The sequence below is a fragment of the Pipistrellus kuhlii genome, unplaced genomic scaffold (genome assembly GCF_014108245.1).
Source record: "Pipistrellus kuhlii isolate mPipKuh1 unplaced genomic scaffold, mPipKuh1.p scaffold_m20_p_2, whole genome shotgun sequence".
Lineage (NCBI taxonomy): Eukaryota > Metazoa > Chordata > Mammalia > Chiroptera > Vespertilionidae > Pipistrellus > Pipistrellus kuhlii.
In genome coordinates this window covers 94618504-94633026 of record NW_023425515.1, presented here as the reverse complement: position 1 = coordinate 94633026, position 14523 = coordinate 94618504, and the positions used below count along the sequence as shown (strand labels likewise).

Below are 14523 nucleotides of genomic sequence, written 5' to 3'. Positions count from 1 at the left end.
ATGGAGGAACAAACGTTGTATCCTCAGACAGTCGTAATAATAAAAGGCCAAGAGGTGTCACAACCTAAATGGCCAGATGACTGATCACCATTGAGGGAACCCCTGCCTGGATCAAGGGCAGCCTTTAAACCACTGATGGCCCCTAGCCCAGGCCAGTCCAGTGCCCCAGAGGGGACCCCCACCATGATTGGGGGCATAGCCAGCCTCCAAACAGTCGCTGGCCCCTAGCCCAGGCCAGTGTGGTGCTGGGGGCCCTGCATGTGCGATGCAGTCTTTTAAAAATAAAGACCCGCTGGCACTCTGAGGCACCTCCCAGCACTGGCTGCCCTGAGCAGCTCAGGTGGGTGTGGGCCGCAGTCCCAGACCCCGTGGGGGTGGAGAAGTTCACGCCACAACCAGAGTAGCAACGCAGTTTAACTTTGTGGAGAGTCCAAGTTGGACTGAATGGACCGCAGCTGGTGGTGCTGGTCAGGTTAAGCTCAAGGAAGATGTTTTGTATGAAGAGTGGGCAAACCTGTTCTCCCCGAAGAGTTCTGATAGCTGAGAATGATGTGAAGGGAGGCCTCCAGAAGTCTCACATTTTACATGACGGAGCTGGAGAAGAGCCTACAACTGCATCTCTGCTCTTTGTAACTCAATGCAGGGCTCAGACCCGAGCTCCTCCCACTACTGCCTGGCACACATGCTCGAAGGAGAAGAGGACCCACTGTATGTGGCAAGGAGACTGGTGAGGTTTGCCAGGGAAGACATAGGTCTGGCAGACCCATCCGCATTACCACAAGCAGTGGCTGCCTACCAGGGCTGTCACTTCATAGGCATGCCCGAATGTGAGGTGCTTCTGGCCGTCTGTAGTCTATTTTGCCAGAGCTCCAAAGTCTGTTGAGATGTATAGCACCTACAACAACGTCAAAACCTGCCTGCGGAGCCTCTGCTGCCCCTGTCCCACTGCACCAGAGGAACTCACCAACCCAGCTTATGAAGGACCTGGGCTATGACAAAGGCTACAAATACCACCCCATGTACAGCGAGCCTGTGGACCAGGAATATCTGCCCGAAGAATTGAGAGGAGTGGATTTCTTTTTTAAAAATTACTGTTATTTTTTATTATCTAAAGCACATGTGTCAAACACAAGGCCCGCGGGCCAAATCCGTCCCGCCAGGCCTTGCAATGTGGCCCGCACTGCGCTGTCATCACTGCACTCCGCTGCGTTTCCATCACAATGACAGTTTATGACTGTTCAGTAAACCATTCGGCCCGCGATTTAGGCTGGATTTTAGATTTTGGCCCCTTCTCTGATTGAGTTCGACACCCCTAATCTAAAGTTTTACATATGTATCCTTTTTCCCCAATTGACCCCCACCGCCAATGTCTGTGTCCATTGGTTATGCTAATATGAATGCATTCAAGTCCTTTGGTCTCTCTCTAAACCCCCCTCCCCCACCACCAATTGTCTCTGGATCAATCTATTCTTGCTCATCAAATTATGTTGGTCATTATATCCCACATATGAGTGAGATGGTGTGATATTTATCTTTCTCTGACTGGCTTATTTCGTTTAGCATAATGCTGTCCAGTTCCATCCATGTTGTTGCAAATGGTAAGAGTTCCTTTTTATAGCAGCATAATATTCTATCGTGTAGATGTACCACAGTTTTTTAATCTAATAATCTGCTGATGGGCACTTAGGCTGTTTCCAAATCTTAGCTATTGTAAGTTGTGCTGCTTTGAACATAGGGGTACATATATCCTTTCTGAAATTTCTTCAAGCAGAGGCAATGCTGACTCTTTGAGGGTATGACAGCAGAAGGATATTACTTTCTTTTCTCTTTTCTTCTTCTTTTTTAAATAGAAATGGCCAGAAAGAGAGTAAATGGATTGTGAAGTTGGTTTCCAGGTAAAAGTTAAAACACCACAACTTTTTGTGCCAGAAATTTGAGAGTTTAAGTGGAGGCACAGCTACTTCAGCTAAGTGTGTAATATTGAACTGGGTTCATTTGCCCTCTGTAATGGTTATGTGTATGGAAGAGTCTGGCAGCTTTGTGCAATGAATTAATGTTATAGGGAATTATTTATTTTGTTACAGGATTTAATTCATAATTTCAGAATTCAGTTCTGTAGGATTTTTTTTCCCCTTTAAAAATGTATATTCTGGGTAGTTTTATTATAATTGGTAAAAAAAAATGTAATTGTGATTTAATACTGCATAGGGTTCTGGGTTTTTTGTTTTTTTTTTTTTTTAATATACATGCAGAGGTCTTATGAGCCAGTAAAACTATTTCAAAATAAGTTAAAAAAAAATTTTTGCTGGGAAAAAAGTTTCTGGCATGTTTGGGGCTCTGGCATGTTTGGGGACAGCTCTGGCGTGTTCGGGATGCTTGGCCACACAGATGCAGTAGGCATGTGCTGAGAGCATGGCACAGGCATTATATGGACATTTATGTGTGGAAAGGTGTGCACACACCTTTGTGTGCATAAATACATCTGTTTCTCAGAAGTGTACCTGGAAAAGTCCTTTATTTGTAATAGGTGATTTTCAAAATGCAATGTAGAGCAAGGGATCTGTAGGGAAAACACACACACAAAAGGTTTTTGATACTAAACACACACACAAAAGGTTTTTGCATGAGTGTAGCACATCAAGGCTGTTTATAAAATACGAGAGGCCTGTGCATGAAATTCATGCACAGGGAGGGGGGGGATGTGTCCCCTCAGCCCAGCCTATACCCTCTCACAATCTGGAACCACTGGCTTCTAACTGCTCATCTGCCTGCCTGATTACACCTAACGCCCACCCCCCCACCCCCCACCCGACCTGGTCACCCCCAACTGCCCTTCCTGCAGGTGTAGTCGCTCCCAACTGCCTCCCTCCCCTCTGGCCTGGTCACTCCTTAGTCATTTACACCAGCCTGGTCACTCTGCCAGTCTGGTTGCCCCCAACTGTCCCCTCTGTAGGCCTGGTAACCCCATGCAGCCTGCTGCTCAGTTGTTTGGTTGCCCCTCACTAATCCCACTGACGGCCTGGTAGCCCCACACAGCCTGTTCAGTCGTCCATTCGGTGGTTTTGGATGCAATGGTCACTTAGCCTTTTATATATATAGATAACTTGGATGATGTGATAGTATAATTGAGGAAGGGGGTGTGGCCGGTTGTTTCTAAAAATTAGGCACCTCATAGTTTTTAAGACAAACATGTCAACCTAAAATCTTCAGAAGGCAGGGTCAGGGATCTTTTAAGCCCTTTGTATAGGCCAAAGATATAAAAAAGGCCTGAAAGAAACCTGTTATTTTCAATTATTACTGTTTTCAAAGTAAAATAACGTTAAAAATATATATTTTTTTTTTTAATTGATTTTTTACAGAGAGGAAGAGAGAAGGATAGAGAGTTAGAAACATCGATGAGAGAGAATCATCAATCAGTTGCCTCTTGCACACCCCACACTGGGGATGTGCCCGCAACCAAGGTAAATGCCCTTGACCGGAATTGAACCCGAGACCCTTCAGTCCGCAGGCCAATGCTCTATCCACTGAGCCAAACTAGTTTTGGTGTAAAATAACATTTTTGCAGCCTTTTTATATGAGGGTTTCTCTCCCCCCACCCCCAAATACTTCATTACAATATTTAAAATAGGTTTTGTAATTATTTTAAAGCAATAGTTTTTTCCTCTCAATATCAAGAGACCTAAATTTCCACACATACCCCAAAAATGTTTATTTGAAGTAACTTATGTATCTGAACTCCGGGTGGCCTAATTCAACATTATACACTTAGTTGAAGTAGCTGTGCCTCCACTTAAGAAACTCTCCAGGTGCCAGCAGGGGAGGGCAATTGGGGGTGATCAGGCTGGCAGGGGAGCAGTTAGGCATCAATCAGGACTGCAGGGGAATGGTTAGGGGGCAATCAGACTGGCAGGCAAAAGCAGTTGGGGCAGTCAGGCATGCAGGCAGGCAGGAGAGTGGTTAGGAGCCAGCAGTCCTGGATTGTGAGAGGGATGTGACTCCCCCAAGGGGTCCCAGATTGGAAAGGGTGCAGGCTGGGCTGAGGGACATACCCCCCCCCCAACCCCCGTGCATGAATTTTGTGCACTGGGCCATTAGTGTCCTTATAACTCTGGTAGTTCCCTTTTAATAACAGCCTAGTTGTGGTTAAGGACCTTGGCTTTGGAGCAATGGCATGGGTGGAATCCCATCTCTGCCACTCACCAGCCATGTGATCCTAGACAAGCTATTTATTCACACTCTGGTTTCCTCACAAAGCTGATTTGGAGATTAACTGAGACAGGTCATGCAAATGTTAGCAGTGCCTGCCATGTGTGAGGCACTTTACAGGGAAGGCAGAAGTAGGTTTACAGTCATGGTATGCAAAACAGTTTATTATTATACTAGTGGCCCAGTGCACAAAATTTGTGCATGGAGAGGGTGCACAAATTTTGTGCACAGGGCCACTAATACAGAGCCTGCACCCTTTCCATCAGACATCTCTCTTGCAGTCTGGGACTGCTGGCTCCTAACTGCTCACCTGCCTGCCTGCTCATTACCCCTACCACCGCTGCCTGCCTGCCTGATCACCCCTAACTGCCTCTGACTGCCTTTCTGATTACCCCTAACTGCCCTTCCTTGCCGGCCTCATCTCACCACCCAACTATCCTCCCCTGCTGGCCTAATCTCACCCCCAATGACCCTCCCTTGCTGGCCTGATCTTGCCCCCAATTGCCCTCCCCTGATCTTGCCCTTAACTGCCCTTCCCTGCTGGCCTACTTGTCCCCAACTTCCCTCCCCTGATGACCCGATCTTGGCCCCAATGGCCCTCCCCTCCCAGCCTGATCTCACCCCCAACAGCCCTCCCCTGCTATCCAATTTGGTTCTAATTGGTTGTTTCTATGCCAGTCAGCTTCAAAAGCTCCGCCTCCTAGGCAGCCATTAGTTCCTCACAGTTCACACAGATTTGGTTCGGATTGGTTATTCTGATTGGTCAGTTTTTATGCCAGTCAGTGTCTCTGGGCCTATCTCCGGGCCTGATCAGATAGGCTGGGCCGATCATCAGCCCCCACAGAGGCCCAGAGAGAATCAGAGTCAGGGTTGCTGGGGAAGCCCGGAGAGGAAGAGAGGTGCAATTGCTGATCAACACCTGCTGCAGAAGCTGGAGATCAGACCCTCCCTCTCTCTTCAGGCCTCTCTCTGGGCTTGATCCGCAGCCCCCTCTGCAGTCAGTGCTGGATCACAGTGCCCATACCAGTAGCAGTCAGTGTTGGGTCGCCATGGCAACCCAGCACTGACTGCAGGACTGACTGCTGGTGATAGGTGGAGCCCTTGATCGGTCATTACAGACCCTGTTTTTTTTTTTTTAATATTAGGATTACTTATTTATTGTATTATGTTCAATACAAACAACTGTAAACCTACTTTTGCCCCACCCTTTTACTGTTACTACTGCTTAATTATTTTCGAAGTGTCAAGAACAGACTAGAAAGGAATAGAGTTTATTCTATATTTATGTTTTAATGAGTATTTCTACTTCTTATGTAATGACTATATGACATTTATATTAACTTTAAGAAAATAATGAGGGTAGACTTCCTGTTCAGTTAAGACAGGAGGAGCAAACAGATGGGACCTTGAGTCGGGAATGAAAGTCTGAGAAGGTGAGGGAGCACCTCTGCATCACCTATGTACTGTCTGATTTCAGTTAGTGTGTGTATTGCTGGGATGGTTTCCCCATCACCATTGGGGCACTTGTTGAAGGCAGTTATCATAATCCTGCATATTTCCCCTGGCCTTGTCTGGCCACTTCTGCACAAAAACTCTTGTGGAAATGCCTGCCTGCTTGGTCCTTTATTATTTTTATTGGGTGACTCATCTCCCTGTTTGGACAAAAACTTCTTGGGACCATGCACTGAGCATAGTGCCTTATACATACCTAATTTGAGCATTATTATTTTTGTCCTTTTAAGGATAGAATTGCAAGTTCTTGTGTGAGTTTGAGTGAGTGTATGTGTGTAAAATATTCTGTGTATATAAAATGAATAGTTAGCTTGGGGATATCAGGTATCCTTCATTTTCAGAAGAAATGCACGGTGGGATAGTCACCCTAAGAGGGGAATTGACAATGGCCTCTATTTTTCTTAAGTAGTTTGGAATGAGGGCATGGTAGGATGGTAAGAGCTCAGGCATAGGAGAGAGAGAATGTGCGAGATACCATCTCTATCACTTAATAGCTGTATGGCTCTAGGAGCCTCTATTAACACTAGGAAAGTCTACCTTGTGGACTGTTATTTCCAATTATGTCCTTACATAATTTGAGCCTTGAATATAGTAAACTCACAGATAACGACAGCTATGTAATAGGTTTCCGACATTTAAAAAAATCTTTAGGCAGTAGGAAAGCTTACATGGATAGTTTGCGTTGTTTTGATCTGTGTATTATGATCAAATCCTTTTGTTGCCTGTAGGATAAATCCACTAAAATCTTAACACATGAGTCCATCACTCAGGGATTCTGTCCCATTTTATTTTTTGCTATTAAAGCTTCCTCCTGTTCTAAAGTTGTACAAACTTCAAGTCACATCCACCATCTCAGCACCTTGGCCCAATGCCCTAGCTTGCAGTGACCTCCTGCCCCTGAATTACTAGAGCACCCTCTCTTTTTTATTTATTCATTTATTTATTTATTTATTTATTTAATCATGTTTAAATCAATTTTTATTGTTCATATTATTACAAAGGTTCCTCATTTCTTCCCCTCTCCACCAGGTTCCCACCCCACCATCTACCCCCTCCCCACCCTGCATTGTCCTCATCCATAGGTGCCCAGTTTATATTCAGTCTCTTCCTGCATCTACCACTCCCCCTTTCCCCGAGAACTGTCAGCCCACTTCCCTCCCATATCGCTGACTCTACTACAATCAACAGCTAATATTGTTCATCAGGTTTTTCAATCTCCTTTTTTTGTTGTTGTTGTTTTGTTTTTTTAAAATTAATAAACTTTTACACTTCTAAGAATAAATTTTAAAATCTAATAATTTTAAACCTTGTTTTTTCTGCCCTGGGAATTGAGAAGCAAACTTGTTTACATGTAAACTTGCCCTTAGGCTATCAAAAGGTGTAGCCATTCAAATGTAAATGAACACATTGTTTAAAGATAGCTGCTGGTTGGAACTGGATTACCTGTTCTGGGTGGGAAGGGCTTGTCCTCCCCTTTCTCCATTAAAATTAAGGTGTTAGCTTTAAAACCTCTTTTTGGCAAGAGACCTTAAATTTTCAGAACTTCAAGTTTTTCAGGTAGTAAATCAGTTACTTAGCATTTTCTCAAATCAAATAATACCTCCACATGCCCAAGGATACACTTCACACACAAGACATTTCCAAATAGATCAACCAACCTCATCCAAACCCCACACAAGGCACTCACAGATCAATACCCCAGCGCTATACTAACTCAACACATCCAGATCTAAGCCTTCATCACTTGATTCAGCAGACCCTCAAGTTCCCCCAAAAGTTTCCAGCCATGTCTGAGAGGCAGCCCTGGGGCGTGGGCAGGCGAGGAGTGAGCTGTTCCAGGCCTGGCTGCTCCGGGCCTGGCCTCTGTTGCTCTGGTCCGCTCCACAACCAGCTGCTCCGGGTCTGGCCGCTGCTGCTCCCGGCCTGGCCGCTCCCAGCCTGGCAGCTGCTCCGGGCCTGGCTGCTCCCGACCCGGATGCTCTGGGCTCGCCTACTCCAGGCCCAGCTGCTCCGGGCCTAGCTGTTGATGCTCTGGGCCTGGCTGCTTCGGACCCGACTGCTCCGGGCCTGGCCGCTCCCAACCTGGCTGCTCCGGGCTTGGTGGCTGCTGCTCCGGGCCCGGCCACTCCGGGCCTGGCCACTCCCGGCCTGGCTGCTGCTGCTCCGGGCCTGGCTGCTCCCTACCCGCTGCTCAGGGCCCGGCTGCTCCGGGCCGGCCGCTCACGGCCTGGCTGCTCCGGGCTTGGCTGCTGCTGTTCTGGGCCAGGCTGCTCCCAACCCGGCTGCTCCGGGCCCGGCCGCTCCGGGCCTGGAGCACCCCCCCTATTGCCACCTGTTGTATTCACCCGCATTATTTAGTTTTAGTCATAGATTTCCTCTAAGTCCGTGGTCTGCAAACTGCAGCTCACAAGCCATATGCGGCTCTTTGGCACCTTGAGTGTGGCTCTTCCACAAAATACCACAGCCTGGGCGAGTCTGTTTTGAAGAAATGGTGTTAGAAGAAGTTTAAGTTTTAAAAATTTGGCTCTCAAAAGAATTTTCAATCGCTGTACTGTTGATATTTGGCTCTGTTGACTAATGATTTTGCCGACCACTGCTCTAAGCCAAAATAGGACCATTCTTAATTCTTTTTTTTTTTTTTTTTAATATTTTATTGATTTTTTACAGAGAGGAAGAGAGAGGAGAGAGAGTTAGAAACATCGATGAGAGAAGTTTATGTAACACAACTAGTACCTTAAAAGCTCCTTTTGGCCTTTTTCCCATCACAGCTTCCCTCTCTGCCAGAGAACCAAATGAAATTTTTAATGATTACAGTCTTTTGTTCTTTTAAGACTACTTTTTGTTTTGCCCTTATATAAGTGGTTCATATGTATTTCTATTTGAATTTGTATGTTTCTTTATTCAACATATTTAAAAAATTTATTTTCACTGCTGAATTGTATTCAATGATATAAATGTACCTGAAGTTGTCCTTTAAAAAAAAAAAAAGGATATGAAGGATCAGATCATATATCATAGATCAACTTTATTACACAGGACAGATTTGTTTTAAAGTGAAGGGGTGATACTTGCTTTTGAAATTGCAGGCGAAAGTATCCATGGCTAATTTTTTACCAGAGAGAAATGGAAATGCAGGTATATGAGCCTTCGCCTCTCTGTCCATCCCTTTCAACCAACTGAGAATGTGGGTCTGTTTCTAGAAAAATGATGGAAGCCTAAAAAGTTTAAAGATCAGTTATAAAGTGGGAATACTTAATGAACTTATCCTATCTAATAAAAGAGTAATATGCAAATTGACCATTGCTCCAACAAACAAGATGGCTACCCCCATGTGGTCAAAGATCCTGCCCCCATGTGGACACAAGATGGCCACCATAAGATGGCCAGAAGGGGAGGGGAGTTGGGAGGGACCAGGCCTGCAAGGGAGGGCAGTTGTGAGGGACCAGGTCTGCAAGGGAGGGCAGTTGGGGGCGATCAAGCCTGCAGGGGAGGGCAGTTAGGGGCGATCAAGCCTGCAGGGGAGGGCAGTTAGGGGTGATCAGGTCAGCAGAGGAGGGAAGTTGGGGGTGACCGGGCCTGCAGGGAATGGCAGTTGCAAGGAACCTAGGCCTGAAGGGGAGAGCAGTTGGGGGAGAACCAGGCCTACAGGGGAGGAGGGCAGTTAGGGGCAAACAGGCTGGCAGGAGAGCAGTTAGGCATCAATCAGGCTAGCAGAGGAGTGGTTAGGGGGTGATCAGGCTAACAGGCAGAAGCAGTTAGAGGCAATCAGGAAGGCAGGCAGGTGAGCAGTTGGGAGCCAGCAATCCTGGATTGTGAGAGGGATGTCCAATAGGATAGGGCCTAAACGGGCAGTCAGATATCCCTGGAGGAGTCCCAGATTTGAGAGGGTGCAGGCTGGACTAAGGGACACCCCCTCCCCCATGCACGAATTTCATGCACCATGCCTCTAGTATTTAATAAATATTTGTAATGAAAATAATATAGAATGGGTAAATAAGCATAAAATCTCAGTGACATTCAGCATTAAGCACATATTTCTTGCTCATGTTTTGGTGGGTAGGCCTGGACAGCTCTGGCCACCTCAGCTGGGTTTACAGCCAGGCCACAGGCTTGATCCTTGTCTGCTCCAGGCATCTCAGTCTGGAACCTGCAGGCTACTCAGGCCACATTCTCTGCTGTAGAAGTGGCAGCTTCTTAGAGAGGTTTCACTGCTGCCCACATAAAGTTGCCAAAGCAGATCATCTGAACATGCCCAACATCAATGAGGTAGGGACATGTACTCCTCACAGAGGCTGGGAAACAGAGTGAACACACTCAACAATCATCTCACCAAACTTATGGTCATCAGGTTGTTTCCAGTTCACACCTATACTGCTTCTGTGAATTATGTCTCCTGTCACACATTTGTGAGAGTTTCTTTAGAGTACAAGCCTAGAAGCTGAGCATTTTCAACTTGAATAGCTAGTATCACATGTACCTTTGCCCTGCACAGTAAATTGTGTTTTGCTTCTTGCACTGAACCACTGATATTTTTGATTTTGTGTATATTTAACATACAGTTGAATAATTTAAAAAGCATGCCTAAGTATTTTCAGGGAACTCAATTTTCTTTCCAGCTACTGTTGTGGGATGAAAGCTGCACTATTAAGTCTGCAGAACAAAGTGCAGTGTATCTTTTTGTTAGCAGCTCAGAATCCACTAACCATTTCTACTGTGTTCACTTGGCAGGTTTGGTGCAAATGCCAAAGTTGTGCATTTCCTGGGACGAATCAAACCATGGAATTATACCTACGATCCTAAAACAAAAAGTGTCAAAAGTGAGTCCCATGATCCCACCATGACTCACCCTGAGTTTCTCAGCTTGTGGTGGGACATCTTCACTACCAGTGTTTCACCTCTGCTGCAGCAGTTTGGCCTCATCTCAGACACCCACCTGCACCTCAATGTGGTAGGTTCTGTTTCTTCTTTCAGGTAATTTAATGCTGTGGTTTTTATTTTGTTTATTTTAAATATATTTTTATTGATTTCAGAGAGTTAGGGAGAGGGGGAGAGGAATAGAAACATCAGAAATCAGAAAGAATCATTAATCGGCTGCCTCCTGCACACCCCCCACTGGGTATTAAGCCCACAACCTGAGCATGAGCCCTAACTGGGAATCAACCATGACCTTCTGGTTCATAGGTCAAAGCTCAACTACTGAACCACACTGGCTGGGCAATGCTGTATTTTTTAAAGTTTTGTGTACCAGTAGACATGGAGTATTTGATGGTATGTTAACAAGTAATAAGATTGTGTGGATAGAAAACAATGTTCATCTTAGAGGAGAGAAATGTTACCAGCAAAGACTAACGCAGAAGTAGAGTTTATGGCAAATTTTCTCAAATCAGAAAACATAAAGGGTTTTAGAGGTTTTACTATATTCCCACATTTTGTAACCATAAGCCTCTTAGTCCAACTGTCCTATGATTATTCCTAAAACAGTGAATGCCACGTTTCATGTTTTAAAAATTGCATACATTTAAACATAGTGATTTTACGTTTGCCAATTGCTCAGAAGAATGTATTTTCAGTGAAAATTATAGCATGGACATATAAATAAATACTTTTCCAGGATTATTTTGATATACCATGTTTGTACTCCTATATGGTTATATAGGATCTTAAAAAAGAAATCTTGTAAAAAGATTTACAAGGTAATAATTGACATATTAACATTTACAATAAAAAAGTGCTTAGCATCTATTTCTGACTTTAAAGTTCTTCCTCTAAGGTTTGCTCTTTTGGAGGAATTGGGAAAGGATGAGCAATGGAATTTTTGGGAGTTTATATGTGGGTAAAGTGGGGATAGATGGTGATGGATGGAGACTTGACTTGAGGTGGTGAACACACAGTACAAATGATGTATTATAGAATTGTACATCTGAAACCTATATAATTTTATTAACCAGTGTCGCCCCAATAAATTTAAAAAAAGTAAAGCCTGCATGTTACAAATTAAGCTATAAAGAATAGAACTGTGGTTGAATTACAATCAAGTCTAAGTGATCAGTTAATTGCCTTTTTATCCTATAATAATGAGGTAATATGCAAATTGACCACCATTCCAACACACAAGATGACCGCCATAAGATGGCCAGCAGGAGACGGCAGTTGTGGGTGATCAGGCCTGCAGGGAAGGGCAGTTAGGGGCAATCAGACTGGCAGAGGAGCAGTTATGTATCGATCAGGTTGGCAGGCAGAAGCAGTTAGGGGCAATCAGGCAGGCAGGCAGGCAGGCAGGCAGGCGAGTGGTTGGGAACCAGCAGTCCTGGATTGTGAGAGGGATGTCCCCCAAGGGGTCCCAGATTGGAGAAGGTGCAGACTGGGCTGAGGGACACACACACACACACACACACACACACTGCACTAATTTCATGCACCAGGCCTCTAGTTAAGGTTATAAGAGACTAGTGGCCTAGTGTAAGAAATTCATGCTGGGGGAGTGGTATTCCTCAGCCCGGCCTGTACCCTCTCCAATCTGGGACCCCTCGGGCCTAAACCAGCAATTCGACATCCCTCTCACAATCTAGGACTGCTGGCTCCTAACGGCTCACCTGCCTGCCTGATCACCCCTAACCACTCTGTCTGCTGGCCTGCTCTCCCCCAACTGCCCCCTCCCCCCCTGCTGGCCTGCTTGCCCCCAACTGCCCTTACCTCTTGGCCTGATCACCCCTAACCACCTGCCTCAGCCCCGCCACCATGGCTTTGTCTGGAAGGTCTCCCAGTCTAAATAGCATATAGATACTTCTTAGATACTTCTAGATACTTCTCTTTGCTCTGTTATAGATTTTAGTCATTTCACTTATTAGCACTTGTAACAAAATATGAAAAGGAGAATGGGAAAAATAACTCACTGCTTACATTCTTACTTTTTTTTTAAATATATTTTTATTGATTTCAGGGATAAAGGGAGAAGGGAGAGAGAGATAGAAACATCAGTGATGAAAGAGAATCATTGCATTTACACATACATATAGATATAGCAACAAAAAATAATCCAAAAGTTTTGTTCTGCCAGTTTCTGTTAAAAGCAATACCTACATGTATTCATCCGCCTTGCTTTTTCTCTACCAAGATTTCCAGTACCTTCTCACCTTAGAGTTTTTTTTTTGAAGGATAGCTTTGATATGCCTTAATGGTACAATTGAAGTTAATTGTGTCTCTATATGTTATAAGAATCTAATATAGAGTAGGTTTGCTCCATTTCCTGGACATTCATTTTGTTCCTTTCACAACTCAAGGACTAAGAATTATGAACCAAGAAAAGTGACGCTGGGAATTGAAACAGTAGTTCAAAACTAAGCTAATTAAATGTACAGAAGCTACAAGATTAGATGCTACATGGTAATAAGCTTGAATAAGCAGATGAGTTTGGTGCATGGTCTCAAACCATTTAGCTCTCTTTTATGATGTGACAACTTGTGTATGTGGTGCAGCTCTCTGTTTAGGTTCTTTCTGAAGCTTAGCCTCTAAGGCAGTGGTTCTCAACCTTTCTAATGCTGTGACCCTTTAATACAGTTCTTCATGTTGTGGTGACCACCAACCATTATGAGAACCACTGCCCTAAAGAATCATTTTGTTTAAGTTCTCAACCTTTCTGAGCTAACAGATCAAGACTTATGTATCATGAGACTGTGTTCCCTTGTCCATCATCTTACACTTTCTAATGAACTGTTTGCAGCTTTCAGACTTGGTCTATACACTACACTGGCTTTCTCTTGTGGCTTCTCTAGAAAGGTATGCAGAACTTAAACATTGACCTTAATTACTTTGTTCTCTTAATGTTTTCACTGAGTCAAGAAGTCTTCATTTTGTTAGGGAAAAAAATCATATGACCTTTGTATTTTTTGTGTCCTTTTTTGTTTGTTTCATGTAATACTTTTCAGTTTTTGCTACTTTGCATGATAATTCATCCTGGCTTTTCTCACCTTCAGTTTATTGCATTCTCTAAAACTGATTTTCAGCTCTCAAGGAGTCTCTGATTATGCTCTCCTTTCTAGGAAGATGTCTCTGGAGCCATGTCACATTTGTCCGTTGGGGAGACCCCGGCTACGGCACAGCCTTTTGTATCCTCAGAAGAACGGAAGGAGAGGTGGGAACAGGGCCAGGCTGATTACATGGGAGCAGATTCCTTTGACAACATCAAGAGGAAACTTGACACTTACCTCCAATAGAAACACTGCCACTTTTCCATGGACACATCCATTTCGCAGGCACTTTTTCCCTCATACTTATTACCTAGAGCTGGGTCTGTTACAGTTGCTAGAGGCTTTCACTGAAATTCATCAGATAAGGGGTTTTTGTAGGATAACAGCAGAAGTTATGAAGTAGCAATTGTTAAATGGACAATAAAGTAGCAATTGTTAAATGGCCTGTTTTTTAAACCTAGACTTATTCAGCTGATGTTTCAGAAATTCTGTTATGCTGATGCCAACGTATGTGGTAAGGGAAACTCAAATGATTAAGATGGTTATATCAGCTCTTAAAATGGGCTGAGCCAGGGGCCAGATCAATCTTTTCAGAACGGGACATGGTATCTGTCCCTGGCTTGCTGTTACACCTTTGTAGACATGCATTTCAGAATTGTCCAGGGCTGACCAAGTGATTACAGTTCTGCTTTCAGGTGAAGACAGCCTGTAATACTGCTGAGTGATTCATAAACCCATCAACAAATGGCATTAACCCATTTTCTTCCCTAGCTTTAGTGTCTGAAGATGCCCCAGTTTTCCATGTACAGTGAGGCAGCATGCTAAAATGCTTCTATTC

At 44.4% G+C, this 14523-nt stretch overlaps 1 protein-coding gene across 1 annotated transcript in view; it reads left to right on the top strand.

Moving 5' to 3' along the window:
• The window catches only part of GYG1 (glycogenin 1), a 46577-nt gene extending 32629 nt beyond the window's left edge, over positions 1-13948 (top strand). Inside the window, 4 exon segments of the mRNA XM_045584107.1 lie at positions 10447-10666; positions 13439-13459; positions 13462-13494; positions 13758-13948. Coding sequence (XP_045440063.1) covers positions 10447-10666; positions 13439-13459; positions 13462-13494; positions 13758-13931 — 448 coding nt within the window. The 3' untranslated portion in view covers positions 13932-13948.
• The last annotated feature ends 575 nt before the right edge of the window (positions 13949-14523 follow it).